This window comes from Staurois parvus, unplaced genomic scaffold (genome assembly GCF_062004578.1).
Source record: "Staurois parvus isolate SC_StPar_1 unplaced genomic scaffold, SC_StPar_1.0 ptg000432l, whole genome shotgun sequence".
Lineage (NCBI taxonomy): Eukaryota > Metazoa > Chordata > Amphibia > Anura > Ranidae > Staurois > Staurois parvus.
The window spans coordinates 7,477,393-7,502,575 of record NW_028318228.1 but is presented as its reverse complement, the minus strand read 5'-3'; the positions used below and the strand labels follow the sequence as shown (position 1 = coordinate 7,502,575).

The 25,183-nt window shown below is 39.1% G+C and overlaps 1 protein-coding gene across 1 annotated transcript; it reads right to left on the bottom strand.

The window, feature by feature from the left end:
• Window positions 1-21,028: 21,028 nt before the first annotated feature.
• Window positions 21,029-22,634, bottom strand: LOC149454373 (tripartite motif-containing protein 75-like). Its single transcript, XM_089687603.1, has one exon. The coding sequence runs from the start codon at window positions 22,632-22,634 to the stop codon at window positions 21,072-21,074; it is 1,563 nt and encodes a 520-aa protein (XP_089543729.1). The 3' UTR covers window positions 21,029-21,071.
• Window positions 22,635-25,183: the final 2,549 nt, after the last annotated feature.

Here is a 25,183-nt window from a genome sequence, read left to right as displayed (position 1 = left end):
GGCCAATTTTTTAGATCTTAATATTTTTAAATATAATAATAGAATATATTTTAAAACCTTTTTTAAAGAGACAGATAGGAATGGGTTCATCCCTTCTAATAGCTGTCATCACCCTCAATGGATTGAGGGAATCCCCAAAGGTCAGTTCTCGAGGATCATGAGGAACTGTTCGAGATTGGAGGATTACATCACACAATCGAATATTATTAAAGAACGTTTCATACAGAAAGGATATGATCCTATAAAACTAGAGAAAATTAGGTTTCAAATTAGTAAAAATTATTTGGAGGAGGGGAAGATTATAAAAGAAAATAAAGTAAAAGAGGAAAATAAAAAAGTTGATTATGCTTTTATCTCTCGTTTTAATTGTCAGTATAGAGAGGTAGAAAAGATTTTTAGTAGGTATTGGCCGATTCTAAAAAAAGATGTCACATTAGGTTCCCTTCTTCCAAGTAGACCACCTTTTATCTACAGGAAAAATAATAATCTAAGGAATAGCTTAGTGAAAGGGGTTATCTCACCTCCTAATAAGAAAACTATGAGGTTGTTCAATTTGACAGGGTTTTTCCCATGTAAAAAGTGCAAGATATGCAAAACTACAAACATTAAAGACAGAAAGATTAGTGACTTTATGTCATGTAACACGGGGGAAAGGTATGAAGTAGAAAAATTCATTACTTGTAGTACTAAATATGTTACTTACCTGTTAGAATGTCCTTGCAAATTGCAATATATAGGCAGGACAAAAAGGGCCCTATCTGAAAGATTGAAAGAACATGTAGGAAATATTGCCAAAGGGAAAAGTAATCATAATGTGGCTAGACACTTTAAAGAATTTCATAATTCTGACCCTAGTGGATTAAAATTCTGTGGGATTGACATGGTAGAATCTCATTGGAGAGGGGGGAATAGAATTCAGATGCTTTCTCGGAATGAAACATTTTGGATCTATAAATTACGCACTTTAAAACCTAGAGGTTTGAATATTGAATTGGATCTTAATTGTTTTATTTCTGATTTTTAATATTATTGGAGCTGCAGGAGATAATATTTTATATTTATTATTGAACATTTTATATTTAGAGTATATGCTTCGTATCCATATTTTATATGGTGAGAGGGAATTATATATTATATTATATATATATATATATATATATATATATATATATTCTATTTTGAATTTTAGAGTTTATGTAGGGTTTCACTTTAGGAAGGAGACGCTAATATTTTAGTATAGAATCTAATATGATCCAGTGAGTGGTAATCTTGTAGTAATTATAGGGAGTTTTTTTATATATACAATAATATTGATGTCATCATAATGAAAGTTATGAGGGGATAGCAGGATGTGATAACTTGTTGCTATTAAAATTTTGAACAATAGGGGGAGCAGGAGGGTGGGTAAGTTTCCCTTTAGTAATAATATCGTTCGAGGTATTATAGTATGATTATCCTTAGAAGTTCTCCCAATAGGTGAATGTTTTAATTATTGAATGAGTTTTAGATGTATTTAATGTGATTGTAGTCCGCCTTTCCGTTTATTAAAGCCGCATTTAGAAGGCATAGGAAGTGGTGGGTGTTGCCATTAGTTAAGATGGAGGCTCGCTCTTTTTGCCAGTACCGAGAGTAGGATAAGAGGAGCCGCACATTGGACGTCCGGAACCCTTGTGAACAAGTCGGAAGTGACGAAACGCGTCAAGGACGTAAGGACGTACAATACAATTTCAAACCGGAAGGAGCGGCACGGCCATCTTGAACACTGGAATTCAGTTACATGGAATGTGGGAGAGGATGGACGCTGGCGTTTTTTATGTAAGCTACGAATAAATTGTGAAATCCTTTTATATATACTTCATTGAGTTTTGTATTATCTGCCCCTTTTGAGGAACTGGGAAGGTGGATTGGAAGCAAATAGAAGCTTCCGAAGAGGGGGAAACTCTGGACTGCCTTGAAGGAGTTTTTTGCTTGGTCTGCATTGCAAGAGGGTAATAGTATTTATATCACAAGAGAGATGGCACTATCTCATTTGGATGCATGGTTTTATTAGAGGGTAATGGTATTTAGTTTATTTGGATAGTAACACTGGTGTGGAGTGTTGCACTGTATCACATTTTGGAGTGCTGTTTCATCACGGGTGGGAGTCCAGGAGGAATCACTTTTAGTTTTTCACGAGTGTTCTTTTGCTGTAATGATAATGCACTATATTGAGTTTATATTTTTTTGAGGTATCCTGATTTGAGGTCCTGGATTGAAATTCAGCAAAGTGGAGTGTTCCTCAACGTTTGAAAAGCACTACTTATTGAAAAGCACTTTATTTTTGGACTTATATGTGGACATTTGTTGGTATTTGTTTTGCACTGGTGTGGGTGGGTGAGGGAGTATCGAAAAGATATTATTTGTATTTTGTTTACACTTTCAAGGGTGAGAGTTTTACTTTTCGTAGGGAAATTTAGAGTCTTTAATATATTTAATGGTGACATTAAGCCCTGGTTCACACTGCTGCAATTTCAGGTGCAACATGCAATTTAAAAATCTCACCTGAAGTCACATCGAATGTCTTTCTATGGCACTGTCTTAAGCAGGGATGTACCGATATATCGACGACTGAAGTATATCAGCTGCAAAGTGTCATTGGAATTTTTCCGACAGGAAAAAAGGTGCTGATAATGACCACCGAAATTGCGCGCAACTTTTCTGCAATTTTACCATGTTTAGGGTCCATTTTTCATAGGTAATGTGACTAAAGAAACACTTGTGTGTTTTTGATGTGTTTTGGTTGTGTTTTCAATGCCTTTCAGGCCTGGTACACACCAATGCAGTTTGCGTTTTTTTTCGTTTTGCAGTGCATTTTTTTAAGTGGTTTGCGTTTTTTCAAAATTTTCTTGGCCAACTTGTTGGTGGGCAGATTAAAAATGCAAAACATTTCAAAAACACGTCAAACACATGAAAAAACATCAAAAACACACTACATGCATTTTTTACAGTGTCTCTATTGAAGTCTATTGAACCAAAAATGCAACATTTTGCGTTTAAATAAGTCCCTGACCCTTTTCAAAAATGCAGCAGCTCAAAAAAGCATAGATGTGAACATGCCTCATAGGAAACCATGTAATGGACTGCAAAATGCACTAAAAAATGCATTGGTGTGAACCAGGCCTCAATGGGGAGGTGCTTTTTGTTTTTTTTAATTGGCCAAATATGCAGCAAAAATTCAGCAAGCAAGATTTTTAACACCGTAAGGGAAGCACAACGGACCAGTGTGAATACATACATTGAATTTAAAGTGATGCATTATTCTAGCACTTTTTAAACGCAAAAGTGCTTAAAAAAACTGCTCAACGTGAAAGCAGCCTGTTGGCTGAAAAGGTGCTGAAAACAAATTCATATTCATTTAAATTCATGATAGTAATTAAAAAGATAAATATAATACAATTATATATAAAAAATATATATTTAAAAAAAAATCTGTCCATCGGTTTTCGGCCTAATGGATCTTGAATTTTCGGTTTTGGTGCACCATTAGTCTTAACAGGTGCAATTTCAAGTACCAAGATTTGAAAATAGTTCCTACATTACTTTTTCACTACTTCAGTGCGATTTAACCCTCATAGACTATATGGTAAATGGCACTGGAATCGCACCCGTGTCTATATTAGCGCTATCCTAAAGTCGCACTTTAATTGGGACCAAATCGCACTACTTTGAAATCGCATTTGGCTCACGGAATAAATCATATATCCATGTTGCAAAATATTGTTGGGTTGCTTTTATAGTAACAACTGAAACAAATGCATCTAAACAACTTCCAGCACACAATGTACATTCCATACCTGCACATTTTTTTAAATGGCTGACTGGGCAACCCTAGTTTACCATGTAATAATATTGTCATTTACCTGTCACAGCCGGCCTAATCTACACTCTGTAGGTATCTCCCGCAAACTTCCGTGAATGCGATAATGTCATGTTCAATTACTCTACCTATCGTGTGCTGTGCGTGTTATCCTTTTACACAGAGGAGCGCCTGTTGTGACAAGATCTTAGGAGCTTTCATTTGACTTGCAAAAAGAGACTTGGCTTTATATTGAGCTCTCAAGGGCTGGAACATATAATCAGGTTATAAAGCTTCTTGTGAAGATAAAAGCATGTTTCCTGAAAATGACTCCTGACATACTAGTAAGAAACAAGCGGAGGGAAGAACTGTGAGCGGAATCTTCTCACCGCGGCCTTCATAAACATGATCAAAAATTCAAATCAGCATCTCCAGAGTCACTCCGATACCTAATCCCATCTCTAGCAAGATTTGTATGGAATATCCTTCCATTTCTGTCTGTCTGTCTGTCTATCTATCTATCTATCTATATATCTATTGTCTATCTATCTATCTATCTATTGTCTATCTATCTATCAATCTATCTATCTATCTATTGTCTATCTATCTATCTATTGTCTATCTATCTATCTATCTATCTATCTATCTATCTATTGTCTGTCTATCTATCTATCTATCTATCTGTCTGTCTGTCTGTCTGTCTGTCTATCTGTCTATCTATCTATCTATCTATCTATCTATCATCTCTCTGTTTATCTGTCTACGTATCTATCTATCTATCGGTCTATCTATTGTCTGTCTATCTATCTATCTATCTATCTATCTATCTATCTATCTATCTGTCTGTCTGTCTGTCTGTCTGTCTATCTATCAGTCTATTTATTGCCTGTCTATCTATCATCTCTCTGTTTTTCTATCTATTATCAGTCTATCTATCTATCTATCTATCTATCTATCTATCTATCATCTCTCTGTTTATCTATCTATCTATCTGTCTGTCTGTCTATCTATCTTTCGTCTATCTAGCTATCTGTCTATCTACAGTTGCGCTAAAGTTTGCATTGATATTGAAAATATGACTGTTCCTATAAAAACTTTCTTTTATTTAAGGATAGCAATCATATAAAGCCATTTGTTATCACATAGTTGTTTGGCTCCTTTTTAACTCATAATGATAACAGAAATTATCCAAATGGCCATGATCAAACGTTTCCCTCCCCTGGAATGTTTGGCCTTGGTACAGACATATGAGGTGACATACACAGGTTAAAACGGCAATTAAAGGGTAATTTCCCACTTATGTGGCTTTTTAAATTGCAGTTAGTGTCTGTGTATAAATAGTCAATGAGTCTGTTAGCTCTCGTGCACTGAGCAGGCTAGATACTGAGACATGGGGAGCAGAAGAGAACTGTCAAAAGACCTGCATAACAAGGTAATGGAAGTTTATAAAGATGGAAAAGGATATGAAAAGATATCCAAAGCCTTGAATATGCCAGTCAGTACTGTTCAATAAAGAAGTTGAAAATACGGGAATCTCTTGATACCAAGCCAAGGTCAGGTAGACCAAGAAAGATTTCAGCCACAACTGCCAAAAGAATTGTTCGGATACAAAGAAAACCCCTCAGGCAACCTCAAGGGAAATACAGGTTGCTCTGGAAAAAGACGGTGTGGTTGATTCAAGGAGCACAATATGACAATACTTGAATGAAATGAGCTGCATGGTTGAGCCCGGATGCAATAGGCCCACCAACACCTTGACACATCGCACAGCTTCTGACACACTGTAATCTGGAATGATGGGACCAAAATAGAGTTTCATGGTCACGACCATAAGCACTATGTTTGGACAGCGGTCAAAAAGGTCTATACAAGAGTACCATCCCCACTGTGAAGCATGTTGGTGGCTCACTGATGTTCTGGGGGTGTGTGAGCACTAAAGGCACAAGGAGTCTTGTGAAAATTGATGGCAAGATGAATACAGCATGTTATCAGAAAATACTGGCAGACAATTTGCATTCTTCTGCTTGAAAGCTGTGCATGGGATGGTCTTGGACCAGCACAAGGCCTAGTTGACCCTCCAGTGATTACAGCAGAAAAAGGTGAAGGTTCTGGAGTGGCCATCACAGTCTCCTGAGCTTAATATCATTGAGCCACTCTGGGGAGATATCAAACGTATGGTTCAGCAAGACAACCGAAGACTTTGCATGACCTGGCGGCATTTTGCCAAGACGAATGGGCAGCTATACCACCTGCAAGAATTCGGGGCCTCATAGACAACTATTACAAAAGATTGCACGCTGCCATTGATGCTAAAAGGGCAATACACAGTATTAGAATGAAGGGTAGGCAGACCTTTGAACAGGAGGCATGTCCTTGGTTTACTTGTCATCATGTTTTGCTTTATGATTGCACCATACTGTTATGACCTACCGTTACAGAATATGAATCCCATAAGAAATAAAAGAAATGTGTTTTGCCTGAATACTCATGTTTTTTTAACAAAGCTATCTATCTATCTATCTACAACTTGTATGGATAACATCAGAGTGATAAATAGCAACTTCAAGCACGACAAGCTTTCCTTATCATATCCAGTTTTTCATGCTAAACATCTGAGTTCTGATCATTCATTTATTCATATAATAAGGGAACAGACCTTTCACCTGTATCTTTCATAAAATACTCTCATCTCAGCCATGGGGACGATCTTAATGGGTGCTAGAGATGGATGATTTTTATGAGAGGAGTTTCTCACCTTATGCTGTTTCTCATTTATCTTAAAAGAGACCCCCCATTTTATCTTTGGGACAGGAAGTGATGGGAAATCTCTCCAACTGGGCAAAATTATTAAACCCAAAACAAAAATGTAATATATTGAAAATTACCATTACTAAGATGTGGTGGCTGCAATATTTTTCAGTCTAGGGAGAGGGTAATGTCAAACTAGCAGATTTAAGTAGGCCATACACGAGTCAAAAAATTAACAAAATTTCATGTCAAAAGAACGATTGTTTGACATGATTGATCGATCATTAGTGTGCCCACAGCAACAGCTGATTTTTGTGCTGCCATCAAAAATAACAGATCCAACATGTTGGAAATTTTTATCAAAACAATCAATTTTCTAATCATCTATAGCAGGGGTCTCAAAACTGCGGCCCGAGGGCTGGATGTGATCCTTTCCTAGCCTTTATCCGGCCCTTGGGGCACTATTCTTCCCAATAATATGAAAATTCACCCACTTCTTAATTTTTTTTCCCAAAGATTTGCTGAACTTCTTGTCCCCGATAAAAATATATGTGTAGACGAATCCCTTGTCCACTTCACTGGCCAGCTTGGAATTAAGCATTATATTCCAAGTAAGAGGACAAGATATGGAGTAAAGCTCTACAAGCTTTGTGAAAGAGCCATGGGATATTTATATGCATTCCACGTATATGAAGGCAAAGATTCCCAGCTCCATCCCCCTGAATGCCCAACCTACATTGGAACAAGTGGGAAAATTGTCTGGGACCTGGCTTATCCATTTTTTCAAAAAGGCTATCACGTTTATATGGATAATTTATACACCAGTCTGCCCCTTTTCCGACACCTGTACCGTGAGAAAACCCTGGCCTGAGGTACCTCCCGAAAAACAGAAAGGGCTTCCCTCAATTTTTAGTGAATACCAGGCTACAAAGGGGGGAATCAGCAAGCCTAAGAAATGACGAAGTGCTGGCCCTGAAGTGGAAGGATAAGAGAGACGTTTACGTCCTGTCCACCATCCACAACGACACCTTGGTCGAAATTACTGGAAGATACAGTCCAATTCAAAAACCTGCAGCCATCCAAGATTATAATCTCTACATGGGAGGGGTGGATTGCAAATCAAATGTTACAGCCCTATTTAGCAACAAGAAGGTCCCGTTTCTGGTATAAAATAGTTGCAATATATTTTATACATTTGGCTATATATAATGCGTATGTCACCTACACCAAACCCACAGAAAGACCCACTGCCCTTCTTAAATTTATAGCAGAAGTTGTCATGTCCCTTATCTATCAGCAAGGATCCCCCCCAGAAAGCATTTGTTCCGATTCTATGAGCAGACTTCATGAGCGCCACTTCCCTAAGATCATTCCACAAACAGAAGCAGGTCAAAGATGCCAAAAAAGATGTCGGGTATGCAGCAGAAGAGGAGTTAGAAAAGACACAAGTTTTCACTGTCCCCAGAGTCCCTCCCAACCAGGCCTGTGCATTGGAGACTGCTTTGAACGTTTTCACACGTTACTAAGATATTCGCTCATATTTCAAACTGCCTGCCATTTCCCCATTTCAATATCTCTGCTGATCATTTGCCTGCTGCCCCAGCCAACCATGCTACTGCCTTCTACCTTAACCAACCCATGCTTGTTTATCGACTATGCCTTTGCCTGCCGTTTGCAATGTTTATCCACCACGTTTCTGCCTTCCACCTGAACTGACCCTGGCCTGTTTATTGACTATGCTTCTGCCTGATGTCTGGATTATCAACCATGTTTATGCCTTCTTCCTGGACTGACCTCGGCCTGTTAATCGACTATGTTTTTTGCCTGCCACTTGGATTGATATTTTGCAATGCTACTGTAGTAGTAGGATTCAGAATAACACAGGGGTCTCACATATGTGAGGGTCTTCAGAATAGAGTTCTGAGTAGAGAAAACCAGTTTTTGGTTTTCTCTGGGTTTTGTAATTCCCAGAACAGGGTCTGATTGTCCGGAGGCTTCGAAGAGATTGGGTGGGACGAAGCCTCTACCCCTGTGCTCTGGTCCTACGTGACCAAGGCCCTAAGTCTGATGTTCCAGCCTGCTGCCTTGACCAATGCTTTGGCTGTGCTGACCATATTTCTGCCTACTGCCTGTACTGACCCAGGACCTTTTATGGGCCATGTTCCTGCTTGCTGCCTGGACAAAAACTTTGGCTGTGCTGACCATATCTCTGCCTGCTACCTGTAATAACCCAGGACATTTTATGTACCATATTCCTGACTGCTGCCTGGACAAATACCTTGGCTGTGCTGACCATATCTCTGCCTGCTCCCTGCAATGACCCAGGACATTTTATGGACCATGTTCCTGCCTGCTGCCTGGACAAATACCTTGGCTGTGCTGACCATATCTCTGCCTGCGCCCTATAATGACCAAGGACATTTTATGGACCATGTTCCTGCCTGCTGCCTGCAAAAATATTTTGGTTGTGCTGACCATATCTCTGCCTGCTCCATGTAATGACCCAGGACATTTTATGGACCATGTTCCGGCCTGCTGCCTTAACCATACTTTGGCTGTGCTGACCATATATCTGCCTTCTGCCTATCCTGACCCAGGAAGTTTTATGGACCTTGTTCCTGCCTGCTGCCTGGATGTCAGCCTGCTGCCTGTACTGACCTAGACCAATGCTCTCCTCATACTACAGGTAATCTTTTGTTTACATTGTTTTCTATACAGTGTTTGTTGATTTTTGTGTTACACTTGTTGCAATGCTGGGCACATAATCTGTACAGACATTGAAAATGTTTTGCACATGTGGTATCCCCATAATCAGGAGTAGTAGTATAATGTATTTTGGGGTATAATTCTTGGTATGTCCATGCTGTTTTATTTTTAGAAATATCTTATAGATTGACAACTTTGTGTTAAAAAAATACATTTTCATTTTCTTTCCACATTTTCTGAAAACTTGTGGCATTATGCCTCTTAGAAAATACATTGTGTTGTTTTCTTTCCAAAATTGGGTCATTTTGTTTATGTTTCTACTTCCCTGGTGCTCCAGGAGCTTCAAAAACGTGAACGGTTGTCAGGAAATTAGATGTATAATTTTTGCCCCTAGAACGCCTAAAGGTGCTTCTTGGATGTTGGGGCTCTCTATGTAGCCAGGCTGTGGAAAAGTGTCACACATGTGGTATCGCTATAATCAGGAGAGGTAGCTGAATGTATTTTGGGGTGTCATTTTTGGTATGTACATCCTGTGTGTGAGCAATATCTTATCAATGGACAACTTGTTTTTAAAAAAATACTTTTTTCATTTTCTTTCCACATTTTCTTAAAACTTGTGGAAAAAAAAGACATGTTCAAAAGACTCATTATGCCTCTCCAAAAATACCTTGGAGTGTTTGCTTTCCAAAATGGGGTACCAGATATGAAAAGATACTATAATTCTGTAATGTTGGCACAAATTTTTAATTGGACACATAATGCACTTGGGAAAAGTTGGGTAAAAATAGAAAATACACTAAGTGAGACACAATTGAGTAGAATAGTATGGCTACCACCCCAATATCGTGGATTGGTAAATAGCACAAGTACGTATACACGAAATGTATTAAAATATATGGGATGGAGTACATACACAAATGGGATGGGAATTTAAATCCATGTTAATGCTAATAGTGTCCACAAAGTTCTTCCTACCAGGTAATGAAAGTATCGCGGGGAGGTGGATAAAAAAGGAAGACGCACAATTAAGGGATATAATGAAAGGAGAGGAAATATATTCATTCACGGAACTGAAAAATAAGAAAGAGTTATTCACTAGATTTGATGTGGCATTATTTTCAGCTAAAACATTTTGTCGGGAAGCTCCTCAAACCCATAAGAACAAAGGATAAATGGAATCCATTTGAACACTTAATAAATACACATGGAGATGGGAAACATGGGACTTCTAGAGTATATAAAATTTTCACTAGACTATTAACGGACATGACTCCTCCATATATTGAGAAATGGGGAAAAGAATTAGGAGTAAAAATAGATGAGGAAAAACAAAAGAAAATATATAAATTAACACATGGGAATGTAAATATGAAGGATGTGGAAATGAACTATAAATTTTTGGCAAGGTGGTATATTACACCGAATATAGCACATAAACAATGTAGAGATAATTCACCTTTATGTTGGCGTGGATGTGGGGAAAGGGGCACAATGTTACACATATGGTGGGAATGTTCTAAAATTCAAGAGTATTGGGAGGGAATAATTTACCAGATTCAGAAGATAACTGAGATTAAAATTCCAAAAGATCCAGTGATATGTCTCTTCCATGGTACTAAGTTCTCAGTAGAAAAATACAAAAACGCTAATTATATTATATAAATGCAGCAAAAGGTTTAATACCCAAATTCTGGAAGGAACAAGAAGCACCAAAAATAAAAGACTGGATGGGAAAAGTGGATCAGATATATAGAATGGAGGAACTTTACCACGTAGATAAGGATAGAATTGAGATCTTCCGGAAGAGATGGGAAAAATGGGAGGATTTTAGAAGATCAAGTCAAAGTATAGTACCCTGAAATATAAAGACGAGGAGAAATAAACAAACTAGAAAATAAGTCAAAAGTAGAATAATATCAATGTACTGATTCATTTCTTAAGGCCCTTAAAATATCAGGACAGTACAAATATCCCTCAAATAACCCCTTTTTGGAAAGTAGGTGGTCTGAGGTATTTAGTAAGAGACATGGCTAGTTTTGTGAATTTTTTTGGAAAATGAAGAAATTAATTTTTTTTTTTAACAATTTTACATACTGTCGCCAGTGCAGTATAGGGTCATCATAGTGTGTCGGTAATAGGTGACAATGATTGGTGACAGTGTGAAAAAAAAAACATTTTTTAAATAATTTTTTATTCAATTTTACTTTTTTTTTTAACTGACTGGTGACAGTATGTTAAAAAAAAAAATAAACATTTTTGAAATAATTTTTCATGTAAGCTCTAACGAGCAGGGCCCTCTGATTCCTCTGATAACTATACTGTTTGCCCTCACACTGTAAAGCACTGCGCAAACTGTTGGCGCTCTATAAATCCTGTGTAATAATAATAATACTAATTCAATTTTAATTTTTTTTTTTTTCAATTTTTTTAAACTTTTTTTTTTACATGCTTTCACCAGAGCAGTTCGGCGTCTCCATAGTAAGAGATAAGATACATGTTCAGAGTGCCGAAGAGGTATCAGTCTCTATTAGAAGGTCAAATGATATGCAATCTATGATTTCTTTATATTTCAATATTTTTATTGAGAAACCGGCATATTATAACAGAGAACAAGATGGCAAACACAAAGAAAAAGAGGGGAGTCCACCCGCATGGTGGGACAAGATGTAGAATCAGAATCAAAACACTTATCGGTATATATATAAAAAAAAGAAATTATCAGACAATAGCATTACAATTCGCCCAAAAAGTGTCATAGCCATCAGGACATACTAGTTTCATAAATCAATAAACAATAATTAAACCAAAATGAACCAGAAGTGACAGAGAGAAGAAGAAACAAAAAATTTTTTCACCGAATAGAAAAGGAAAAAAAAGAGAGAAAAACAAAAAGTGAAAGAAAAAAAAAAAAAAAAAGAAGAGGGGGGGGGGGGGGTCAGCTGCCAAACACTCACGATACAGTGATATAATCAATCCAAGGCTCCCAAGTCCTCTCAAATCTGGGCACATCATCAGTGACAATACTTGTCAGTTTATCATTGACCATTAACCAGTTTAATTTTTGTTTCACTCTTTCCAGCGGGATCAAGGATTGTTTCCAACTTCTAGCTAAGGTGATGCGAGCTGCCAGTATTATATATAAAATTAATTTAATCGATTTTTTGGGAATATCAGAGGGTAGTATATTGAACAAGGCCACTTCCGGCGATCTACGGATATTAATTCCCGTCACTGAGAAAAGAAAATTAAACATGCAAATCCAGAATCTACTTACAACTGGACATTTCCACCAGACGTGGAACATGGTACCCTCTTGACCACAGCGTCGGAAACAGCCAGATGAAACAGAAGGATACATTATGGCTAGGCGAGCAGGAACCAAATACTAGCGAAGTAGCGTTTTGTAGTTAGATTCAACAAGATCAGTGTTAATCGAAATCTTTGACAGGGCATGAGCCGCAGCCAGCCAGGTATCTAAATCTAATGAGCTATTTAGATCCCGTTCCCAGAGAGTCATGTAAGATAATTTAGTGAGGGGATCAACCAACAAAGCATAAACAATGGACACGCGACCTCGCATCATCCCACTTGCCCCACAGGAGACCTCATGAGGAGCAAGCGCACAAGGTTATGTGAGTAGTCGAAGCTTGCTATCAATAAAAGAGTGAAGTTGATTATATTTCCCCTCGAGGCATCTCATAAGAAGTCACAAAATACTGAGGAGACCGAGGGCGAACCCCATCAAAATAATCCCCAATACGTAACAACCCCTTATTAATCCACCATTGGAACCTCGCAAAAGAGAGACCCGGGGCAACTATGATTTCTTTTAATGTTTGAGAACATTTTTTGTTTCAGATGATAATTGTTTTTGTTGCCTTTTCCGATCGTAAGTGGTCTTGGTCACTTGTTTTTTTATGTACTGATGCGGTGTGGAATTTGCTCCGGTTTCTGTGCGAATTCTGCACCACATCACAGTCGCATCCCTTTCATGCGAACCGCTGCGGGTGTGTATGTTAAGCTAACAGCACCCCGAAATCGGTCCACAAAACGCGGTGCAATGTGCAGAATCGGATTGCATATCTGTGAATACCCATGAGATCTGATTCTAGTGCGGACCAAAAAAAGGGTCCTGCACTTTTTTGTTGCGGAAGCAGTGCGATTTGAGCCATATGAAATGTACGGCTCCAATCGCAGCGCACAGAATTCGCATGTGATTTGCACAGGACTGCAGTGCAGTTTCTGTGCGAATCACATGCGATATACCGCACTGCACAAGTGTGAACCCGGGCTTAGTAAGATTTATTTCTACTGACACCAGATTTTGCTATATTTATTTTCTTTTTTGTATAGATATGTATATAATTATTTTTTTTGTATATTCTGTATATGGATTTTATGTTTAGTGATTGCAAGACTTTTATAAAAATTGGGTATGCTTAGTCACCCTCAAAAATTCTTCAGTCACCTTCATAGCGCCCTCATCAGTCCACAGTCCAATTTGCAATTTAATTTTTATATTTATTTCTATATATATAGCTGCTTACCCCAGTTGCCCTGGTAATCCGCGATAAGGCTCCATTCACAATTATGTGACTTGTCATGCGACTTTTGGGTCCAAAGTCGCATGACAAGTCACCACCCCTCATGTTTCCCAATGGGTACCATTCATATCTGTGCAAATTCAAGTTGCAGCGACTTCAAAGTAGTTCCTGCACTACTTTGGTCTGATTTTCATGCGACTTGAGGGTCATAGACCTCAATGTAAACCCTCCAAAGTCACATGAAAGTCGCACCTGAATGTTGTACAAGCGACGTGTGTGTGACTTTGTACAGCAGAAACAATTATCTTTAGTCAAAGCCAAAGTTGCACTTATATATTGGGGGGGGGCCTCTGATGTAATGGGGGACCTCTGATGTAATGGGGAGCTTCTAATGTAATGGAGGAACTGATGATGTGGTGGGGGGACACTGATATGATTGGAAAGACCTTGGTCATAATGAGGGGACACTGATATAAGGGGGGGGGACCTCTGATATGATAGGGAGCTTCTTATGTGATGGAGGGGCTGATGATGTATTGGGGGACACTGATGTAATTGGGGTGACCTTGGACACAATGGGGGGGCACTGATGTGAAAGGGAACCTGATGAGATGGAGGGCTTCTGATGTGATTGGGCACTAATGATGTTACAGTTTATCCTTGTGAAGGTGGGGTTTACGTGCAAAAGAAAGCACTCTGATGTAATGGGGTGCTTCTAATGTGATGGAGAAACTGATGATATGGGGGGGAAACGGATGTGATTGGGATTGCCTTGGTCATAATGGGGGGGGGCACTTATATAATGGGGGGACCACTGATGTAATGGGGGGACCGCTGATGTAATGGGGGGACCTCTGATGTGATGGGGGGTCCTCTGATGTAATGGGAAGCTTCTGATGTGATGGAGGGACTGATGATGTGGTGGGGGGACACTGATATGATTGTGATGATCTTGGTCATAATAGGGGGGAGCACTGATGTAATGGGGGGGACCTCTGATATGATGGAGAGCTTCCTATGTGATGGAGGGACTGATGATGTGGTGGGGGGACACTGATATGATTGGAATGACCTTGGTCATAATGGGGGGGCACTTATAAAATGGAGGGGACCTCTGATGTAATGGGGGGACCTCTGATATGATGGGGAGCTTCTTCTAATTTGATGAAGGAACTGCTGATGTTACAGTTTACCTTTGCAAAGGTGGTGTTTACGTGCAAATGAAAGTACCTTGATGTGATGGGGGACCTCTGATGTAATGGGGAGCTTATGATGTGATGGAGAGACTGATGATATGGTGGGGGGACACTGATGTCCTTGGGGTAACCCTGGAGATAATGGGATAATGGGGAGGTACTGATGAGATGGGGGGCTTCTGATGTGCTGTGGTGGCCTCTGAAATGATGGAACTTTTAATGTGATAGGGGGGACCTCTGATGTGATAGGAGGCTATTGATGTGATGGTGGGGTATGAGTGTTAGGCCCATTAGGTCCTTATAATGAAAGTCCTGACAGCAGTACAGTGCTTCACCTTTCCCAGTCTGGAAGGAACCAGCCAGAGCTGTGCATTACAAATGTAGGTTGCTGTGGAACAGACAGAAATCCAAAGTGTGAATGCCAATGCAGCAGGATGCTGAGAATATGGCAGCCTGAGGGACCAGCCAGAGGGACCACTCAGAGGTCTAAGCAATGGTGCTGTGTAGGAAAGCCCTAAAACCATTTTTTGTATTTGAAGTGATGGTGGGAACCTCTGTGTGTGAACTCCTGTAATGAACTTTATTTTCTTTACTTAAGAAAAGTGGACTAACCATATTTCTGAAACTATATTTCTGGTTTGGAGTGAACTCACTGGGAAGCGCTAGACTTGACCAATCCACCAGACATAACCATGATTTTAGGCCCAGGAACTGTGTATGCTCTGGGCTGAAGAGCCATAAAAAATGCATTGTGTACCAGGGAGACGCCCCTTAACAAGATGGAGATCCAATGCTAAAAACGGAGAAAAAGCACTTAGTGTGTAACAGGTGGTGTGTACCTGCAGAAGGAACAGATTCTGTGGCTGGAGGGTGCGTCTCCACCTATGTAAGTCCCATGGATGGCCAAGAGTGTGCTACTGTTTGCATCTGAGGTGGAATGGTGCCAACGCGTGCTGTCAGCAGTCACCCTGGCTATGGAGGAAGGTGGTCCAGCTCTCAATGCTGGGCAAGAACTGGTGTCTATCCATACCTTGCAGAAGCAAGATGTTGCCTCTGGCAACCCACATGCATGTGTGCCATGGTGAGAGACTGAGCAAAGGTGAGGATGGAATGTGGACGCCCATAGCAAAGCCTTTAAGACCAGTCATGCTGTCCAAGTGCTACAGATGGTGCCCATCAATGGTTGTGGCAAGTCTTAAGAGGCATCACAAAGAGTGGCTGCAGATGGTTTGGAAGAGTCAGCGGACTTCAGCTGGGAGAATTCTGTCTTAACAAGGAGAGAAGGTGCCTCAGCATCCAGTATATGGCCAGGTCTCTGGTGTAAAAAAGCCTGCTATCACACCTGGTAATGGTAGGGAAAAACCCTATTGAGCTTGTAGAGGATCTCGTCTCATCTCCCATTGATATAGGCAATATTCATACCACTGACAACAGATGAGGAATCAGTCCTGCCACTGTGTCCATGGGAGGAATAGTGAACCATCATTTGACAGACCTTAAATCTTGGAACACTATTCCTTCCACTGACAAACGATGGGGCACAATTCCTCTGCCAACTATGGGGCACTATTCCTCCCACTGACACCAATGATAGAACTAGTTCTCCTAACCAGACATTTACTGACTGAGGCATTTTCTACTCCTACTAGTCAGTCCTGCCCCCCAAAAATCTGAAGAACCATACATTGGCTCATTCAGTCGGTCTCCAAATGTGCCAAAACAGTTTTTTTTTTACATTAGTGACTCGGATCCTTTTATAATAAATTTCTGAATATCAAGAAGGTAGACCGTGCAACTTACTGTGTTTAGAAATTTTAAATGCTCATCTGTTATAAATTACTGATAACAATGTTTATCCTTTTTGAAAGGTAAACTTTAAAACTAATGTGTCATGTGTGGTTTTTTTTTCTTAGTATTTTTTAAATAAAAAAACCTTCAAAAGTGTTACACTTTCATGTGTAAAAATGGTGAAAAGATTTGCTGTAGCTTTGTATTAACATTACTAGACTACCATTCTGCTAGAGAAGACCTGTTTTTATCAGGGATGGGTCTGTATTGTTCTGTATTTACATTACATGGATTGTGAAGGACCACAGCTGATGTTCTCCAGCATGATGGTGGTTAGATAAGGCCTTTGTCTCAGGTTGGATGCTAATTATTCCTCCTAACCAGGGGTGGACTGACAACGCATGGGGCCCCCAGGAAATAGGGGATCTTGGGGCCCCCTGTCCTTGCCCAAACTCAAAAAAACCTATGAAAAATGGACAGCTCAAAAGGAGCTGCTGTACTATCTGTCAGCACAGCAATCTCCCCTGCTGTGCTGAGAGCACTGATTGGGAGCTGATTGGCAGACCTTTTACAGGTCATGCACCTGACAAGCTGACTGCCAGTTTGTCGGACCGGCTTCCATAGACAAGGGCTGAATGTCAGCTAATTTCTATTGAACCAGTCCATGCCGCTCAACATTTGGCCTGCGTACTAGGCTTTGGGAGAGTTTTAGAATACAAATAGTTGGTTGCTTGATTAAATTTAAAAAAAGAACCTAACAATTCTTTTCCTCTTTATCCTAGTAATTTAGCAACAATTCACACTTCCAGGTATGTAGCTCAAAGAGTAAAGTCTAGATGGTTCAAATCTCAGCCAGTCCCTGCTGAACCAGTCAAGATCTCAACCATGTATGGGCAGGCTGAATCAACCCAAGTTGATCAACTTTTGGTAGAACCAGCCTGTTGAGTTTTACAATTATTGCTGCTGGTTACTATAACTGCTAGTAATCTCTCTTCTCTGGGCAGGGATGGCTTCCTCAGCCAAGTGAACACAATAGCTCAGCATGAGAGATTCCCCTATGATGCTAACTGTTGATGGCGTAATGGAGTGTTTTTTTCCCACTGAAAAAAATCCATGGTTGTATTTGTAGGATATTTTACAATTTTATGGTGTTTTGTGATTTCTAATAAAGTTGTGTTTTCATATATCTTTTTGTCATGTATTTATTGGTAAAATTAATATCTGCACCACAATGGGTCTAGCCCTTCTCTACTCTATCCATTATTTTAGGAAAAAATGTGGGCTATACATATTACTTATTATTAAAATTGCCCTTCTGTTAACATTTAATTAAAAAAACATTAGCAAGGTCCCTGGATGTTTGGATTGGAATTGATTTTACTGTTTATTGAAGCTCTGTATTGTTGCCATTTCACTATAACATTACCATATCTGTACTGAAAATCAGATTCACAACCAGCTGGTCTGTATTGTTTACATCACATAGATTCTGAATGGCCACTCCTGACCCTATGGTAGGTGGTTAGGTGGGGCCATTGACTTTGGCTGGACTCTATTCAAGTCAACCTGACAAAGAGCTTACCTCCCAGCTGGAGATGAAACAATGCACTTGGACCTCTCCCAGGCCAGCCTGGAGCCATTTTTTTTCTGCAGAAAACTTTAAACATTGTAACACAAAGTTTTAAAGAATTGCCTATTTTTGTGTTTTTCATTGCATCAACAAGCTATAGTTTTCAAACATTACAGAATACATGATCCATGTTATAATTTTAGAAAACCTGTAATATTATATTTAAAAACCATACCGGCTATATATGCAAAAAACATTAATTTTAGCCTGTCATTGGCCTCCTTTTTTTTTTCTTTACACAAATGTATTAATTTAGACTGGGAAAAAAAGAAGTCTTAGGCCCCATTCACACTAGGATGTTGTTTTTGACCCTGTGATTTTTTTTCCCACGATTCAAAAATGTCCTAGTGTGAATGAGGCCTTAAGCTGGCCATACATGGATCAATATTTAGCCAGCAACATTGATCTTTGTTTTCCCCACTGTCAGAACATAATACCACAGCGGGAAGGATTCCCCTATCCACCTCCAATGTGTGAATAGGGGAATCAGCTCATTTCTTGTTTTAGTTCAAACCAAAACCCAAAAATGAATAATGTATGGCCAGTCTTGGTTTCTATGCTAGTGGTCTCAAATTGCAGTATATGGACCAGCATTTGCTCTTTAATAGCCTTGAACTGACCCTTGGGGCACAATCCCTTCCATTGGCCCTAAGGATGGAGCACAATTCCTCCCACTGACACCACTGATGGGGGTACTATTTTTCCCACTGATCCCAATGATGTAGCACAATTCCTCCCACTGATATAATTTATGGAACACTATTCCTCCCACTGTGCCTAACAATATTTATTTATTTATTTCAGGTACTTCTATAGCGCTGTCAATTTACACACATATATATTGAACATTCACATCAGTCCCTAACCCTCAAGGGGTGTACAATCTAAGGTCCCTAACTCACATTCATACATACACATATTAGGGCCAATTTAGACAGGATCCAATTAACCTACCAGCATGTCTTTGGAGTGTGCGAGGAAACCGGAGCACCCAGAGGAAACCCACGCAAGCACAGGGAGAACATGAAAACTCCATGCAGGAGGCGCCATGGTCCACTGTTAGAGCATAAATCCTCCCACTGATATTATTGAAGGGGCACTATTCCTCCAGCTGAAACCACTTATGGTGGTACTATTTCTCCCACTGAACCCAATGATGGAGCACAATTCCACCCACTGATATTATTTATAGGGCACCATTCCTCCCACTGAGCCCAAAGACAGAGCACAAATCCTCCTCATGACACCATTGATGGGGCACTATTCCTTCCACTGAGTCCAACAATAGAGCACAAATCCTCTTCATGACAGCATTGATGGGGCACAATTTCTCCCACTGATATTATTGATGGGACACTATATCTACCAATGAGTCCAAGACAAGACAAGACAAAACTTTATTTTGAAAGTAATTTAAATGCAATTCACACCTTCAGCCATGTACTAGAGTTTTAACAGACTTTTTGGCTGGGATTGAATAATGCTAATTAGAACACTTCTGAGAGGTAAATGGATATCCCCAAGGAAACTAAGGCTGGCCATACATTATACAATTTTCTTGAGAATTTTGCTTTAGATTTACCAAAAATCATATAATATGAGGTCAAAACTAAACATCACTTTCAATTATATCCAATTAGACAGGCCTTTGCACTACATAGTTGAAGGTAAATCTAAAGGAAATTGGGCAGAAATTGGACAGAAAAGTGTATAGATGAATTCTAGATGAATGAAAAAAAAGAAGACTCATCTATGGACAGCCAAAGAAAGCAAAAAATAGCCTGATATATGTTCTAACCATTTATTAAGATATATAAAAAATAGCTAAAGTTACAAATTAACTGAAATATGTTTCACCTTCCAACATTGCTTATAGGAGACCTTCTATATCGTGTGAAATAATTTACAATGGGAACATGGAAAATAACAACACAAACACTTCTTTCAGAAAGCAGAAAATTTTATTGGCAGCAGGATCAGCAAACAGTATTGATATGGAATGGAAGCATTTATAATAAATGGAAACAGTATTGTTCAAATACTAAAAAAAACTATAATATACATAATAAAGGAAACTATGGCCAACGTTCAATTTTCATAACCACGATAATGATGAAAGTGCCTCTACAGCCCAAAACTTTGTTTTTGTTAGTTTAGGATGGAGTGGAGAAAGGTTAAACATTGACTTTCATAGGTATTACATTGGTTAAAATTTATTTATAGCTAAAACTATTTTATTTGTTTTGGATGGAGATGCAACAGGAAGTGAGAGGAAATCTCTCCAAAGTGAGCAGAATTTCAAGCAGTTGTCACCAGAACAGGTGTCTGTATTGGAAGACTTACATTCATCTCTTTTTCTGGTGGCAACGTTAACATTTTTGGATTTCCCATCACCTCCGATCACCATCACCAAGACAAATAGGAAGGCAGAATCTATCTAGCTGAGATACAGAAAATGATACAATTTGACAAGGGTTCCAGTTCTTTCCTACTTTATCCAAAACTGGAAAAAAAAAAATCTTTGGTCTCTATATACACTTTAAATAAAGTCAATAATAAAAATTAGATGAATTATATTTAAATGCAAGTAAAAAAAATGTAACATTTGAACTCTATTATAGTAATTAATTTATAATTCTGATGGAGCTTTTTGGATAAACATAGAAAGCGGCATGGAGGGGCTCAGTGAAGGTGGCAGTGAAGGTGTGGAGGTGTCTGACGGGTTTACACAGCTGGTAGAAGGACAGACGGCCAGAGTCATATTCCAAATAAATCCCAACATTCTTTAGAAACGATTTGGAATCTATATTTATCAAAGAGTTGTTGTGCCTGAGTTGAAGATTTGAAGGTGTTTGACTCAGGCTCCAGGATTTCTCATTACAGCCAATAAATGATTCATTTCCCGCAATCTTCCGATCTATGCTCTCAGAGGCCACCCCTATCAGCCATTCCTCTGCCTCACTTACATCCACTTCCCAGTAATGTGTCCCTGAAGTAAAACTTTGGATACTCAATACTTGGCAACATTTAAACCTTTTAGGACCTTCAGGCCTGTTGACACCAAGGTCAGTATGAACAGCCCTCTTCCGTTTCTTTGATAGTATAATGTTATCATTAGCCGTATTTATGTCCAATAAAATGTCAGATTTCTCCAACTTTAAAAATTGTCTTTTTGCCACCAGATCGCTCAGTTTGTGAGCAAAGATGCAAAGTCCACTTTGCAGCATGTGTAAGATGGCTCCTTCAGATATACATCCAGCAGTTTTGACGTCATTGGTTGTGTCCCCCATCTGGGGAAGAATGTCCTCTCTGTTTGGTGCCTTTTTCAACACAGTTATTGGATCATCAATATCGCACAATTCTTTCATTTGATTGATTGTCTTGGACAGCTCATCCTTCTGTTGCTCCAACTGCTGGATCAGATAAGAGACCGAATGTGAGATCGCTTTATTTTGTCTGCAGTTTTCCTTTAGGACTCTCTTCTCAACATCCTCCAGCTTTTTCCTGATTTTTCTAAACATCTTCTTGAATCTCTTGACAACAGCAGTTATTTTTCCGTTCTCTGCTGTCCTATGATTTTCCAGATTCTGAATTCTCCTCTGGATCTCCTGTCTCTCAAAGTCTAATGCATTTGTAGAATCTCTTAATCTCTCCTTTATCTTCTCAGAGGCCTCGTTTAGAAGGTCCACCTGGTGTCCTTTGTGGTCTCCAGCCACCCAACAAGACACACAGATAGAGGTACTGTCCTCCGAGCAGTAATATTTTAGGAGCTCCTTGTGTGTGGAGCATTTTACGTCCCCAAATGACACAGTGGGTTCGGTTAACATGTGATGCGATGACTTACTGTGGTTGCGCAAGTGCTTAGCACAAAATGAGGCCTCACAGTGCAGACACGTTTTCAAAGCTGGTGTAGGAGAATTGCAGTACATACACAAAACCTCTATGTCCTCCTGGTGAGCAGATATGAAACACTCCATGATGTTACACAGCTTCTCCAGTGGATGGCGCTGTGTATATTGCTCTCTGCACTCCGGACAGGAATACTCTCCAAATGTTTCCTGGGAATCCAGCACAGTCACTATACAGTCCCAGCAGAAGTTATGGCCACATTTCAGAGATATGGGCTCCTTATAAAGGTTCAGGCAGATGGAGCAGTTTAGCTCCTCTCTCAGGTCAGCAGATGCCATTGAAGAGATGAAAATGTTCTTGTGAGAAGGACATTAACTGGTGATGGAATCTCAGCTCATGGGTCTTATACCTTGGGGTTGAAAGAGGTTCTTTGGAGGCCTTGTTATGCAAAGTGAGATCAGATGTCCTTGTAAAGTAAGACCCACCCTCCTCTAGTAACCCTTTATATGCTGAGGACAGATTGTCTTGTACTTTGTTAGCCATTGATCAATGCAGGAATTCTTGAATTTACAGTGATACCCTTGATTGAAGAACTTGAGAAATTAAAAATTCAAGTTTTGGGACTTCTTAGATCCCATCCAAAGGCTTTATACACTTCTGAAAATGGTTTTGTCTTTGTTTATATTAATTACAGTCTGAGGAGGGACCTAAGTGGTTCTGACTGATTGTATCTTTAATCATTTAGGTTGCCTAGTACAGACGATGAGAAATTCAGACAAACGATCGTCCATCTTTTTTGCATGCTAGTCTCATATTGAAAATGAGAGGGTTACCTTAGCCACACTGAAAGGTTTTACCCCCTTCATAACCGGTGCAATTTTTTTGCTAGTTAGCATTGTGCTATTTAAACTGGCAATTGCGCGGGCATGCAAAACTGTACACAAATTACATTTATATCTTTTTTTTACACACAAATAGAGCTTTAGTTTGGTGGTATCTCATCACCGGCGGGTTTTTTTTTTATTATATAAATGTGTAAAAGTGTGTATTGATTGGTTCGTGTGAAAGTTATAGAGTCTACATACTACGGTATACAAATTTGAAAATTGATCAATCCCGATGTAGTGATTCATTTCTTAAGGCCCTTAAAATATCAGGACAGTACAAATATCCCTCGAATAACCCCTTTTTGGAAAGTAGATGATCTGAGGTATTTAGTAAGAGGCATGGCGAGTTTTGTGAAATTGGTTGGAAAATGAAGAAATTTATTTTTTTTTTTAACTATTTTACATACTGTCACCGGTGCAGTATAGGGTCATCATAGGTGACAAAGACTGGTGACAATGTGAAAAAAAAACATTTTTATAATATTTTTTCATTCAATTTTACTTTTTTTTAACTGACTGGTGACAGTATGTTAAAAAAAAAATCTTATAAACATTTTTTAAATAATTTTTCATGTAAGCTCTAACAAGCAGGGCCCTCTGATTCCTCTGATAACTATACTGTTTGCCCTCACACTGTAAAGCACTGCGCAAACTGTTGGCGCTATATAAATCCTCTATAATAATAATAATAATAATAATAATAATAATAAATAATTTAATTTTTTTTACTTTTTTTAATTCTCTTTTTATCCAGCCCTTGGGCACTAGCCCTCCCATTGATATAAGGCAATATTCATACCACTGACAACAGATGAGGAATCATTCCTGCCACTGTGTCCATGGGAAGAATAGTGTCCCATTGTTAGTGGGAGGAATAGTGAACCATCATTTGACAGACCTAAATCTTGGAACACTATTCCTCCCACTGACAATGGAGCACAATTCCTCTGCCAACTATGGGGCACTATTCCTTCCACTGACACCACTGATAGAACTACTTCTCCTAACCAGACATTTACTGACTGAGGCATTTTCTACTCCCACTAGTCAGTCCTGCCCCCCAAAAATCTGAAGAACCATACACTGGCTCATTCAGTCGGTCTCCAAATGTTCCAAAACAGTTTGTTGTCGGTTTTTGTTGTTTTTCACATTAGTGACTCGGATCCTTTTACAATAAATCTCTAGATATCGAGAAGGTAGACAGTGCAACTTACTGAGTTTAGACATTTTAAATGCTCATCTGTTATAAATTACTGATAACAATGTTTATCCTTTTTGAAAGGTAAACTTTAAAACTAATGTGTCATGTGTGGATTTTTAAATAAAAAAAACCTTCAAAATTGATACACTTTCATGTGTAAAAATGTACACTCTGCATTGACATATTACTAGATTACCATTCTGCTAGGGAAGACCTGTTTTTTTTATCACTGGTAGGTCTGTATTGTCCTCTATTTACATTACAAGGATTGTGAAGGACCACAGCTGATCATCTCCAGCATGGTGGTGATTAGAGGAGGCCTTTGTCTCAGGTTGGATGCTCTTCAGTCCTAACTGAAAATTACAAAAGTACATTGGAACCCCCACATGCCAATCTGCTCTGAAAACTATCTTCTTGCCTTAAACCTAGTACACACTACTAGGGGTTTTTGTTCTACCCAGAGGGCTGAATGAAAACGGACAGCTCAAAAGGAGCTGCTGTACTATCTGTTAGCACAGCAATCTCCCCTGCTATGCTGAGAGTTCTGATTTGGAGCTGATTGGCAGACCTTTTGCAGGTCATGCCCCTGACCAGCTGATCGCTAGTATGTTGGACCGGCTTCCATAGACAAGAGCTGAATGTCAGCTAATTTCTATTGAACCAGTCCATGCCGCTCGACATTTGGCCTGTTTACTAGGCTTCAGGAGAGTTTTAAAATACATATAGTTCATGTTTTGTTTTTAATTTAATCAAGCATCCAACAATTCTTTTCCTCTTCATCCTAGTAATTTAGCAAGAA

Bases quoted from the DNA above. Each gene is read 5' to 3' on its own strand.
- LOC149454373 (XM_089687603.1), bottom strand. From the start codon at position 22,634: ATGGCATCTGCTGACCTGAGAGAGGAGCTAAACTGCTCCATCTGCCTG.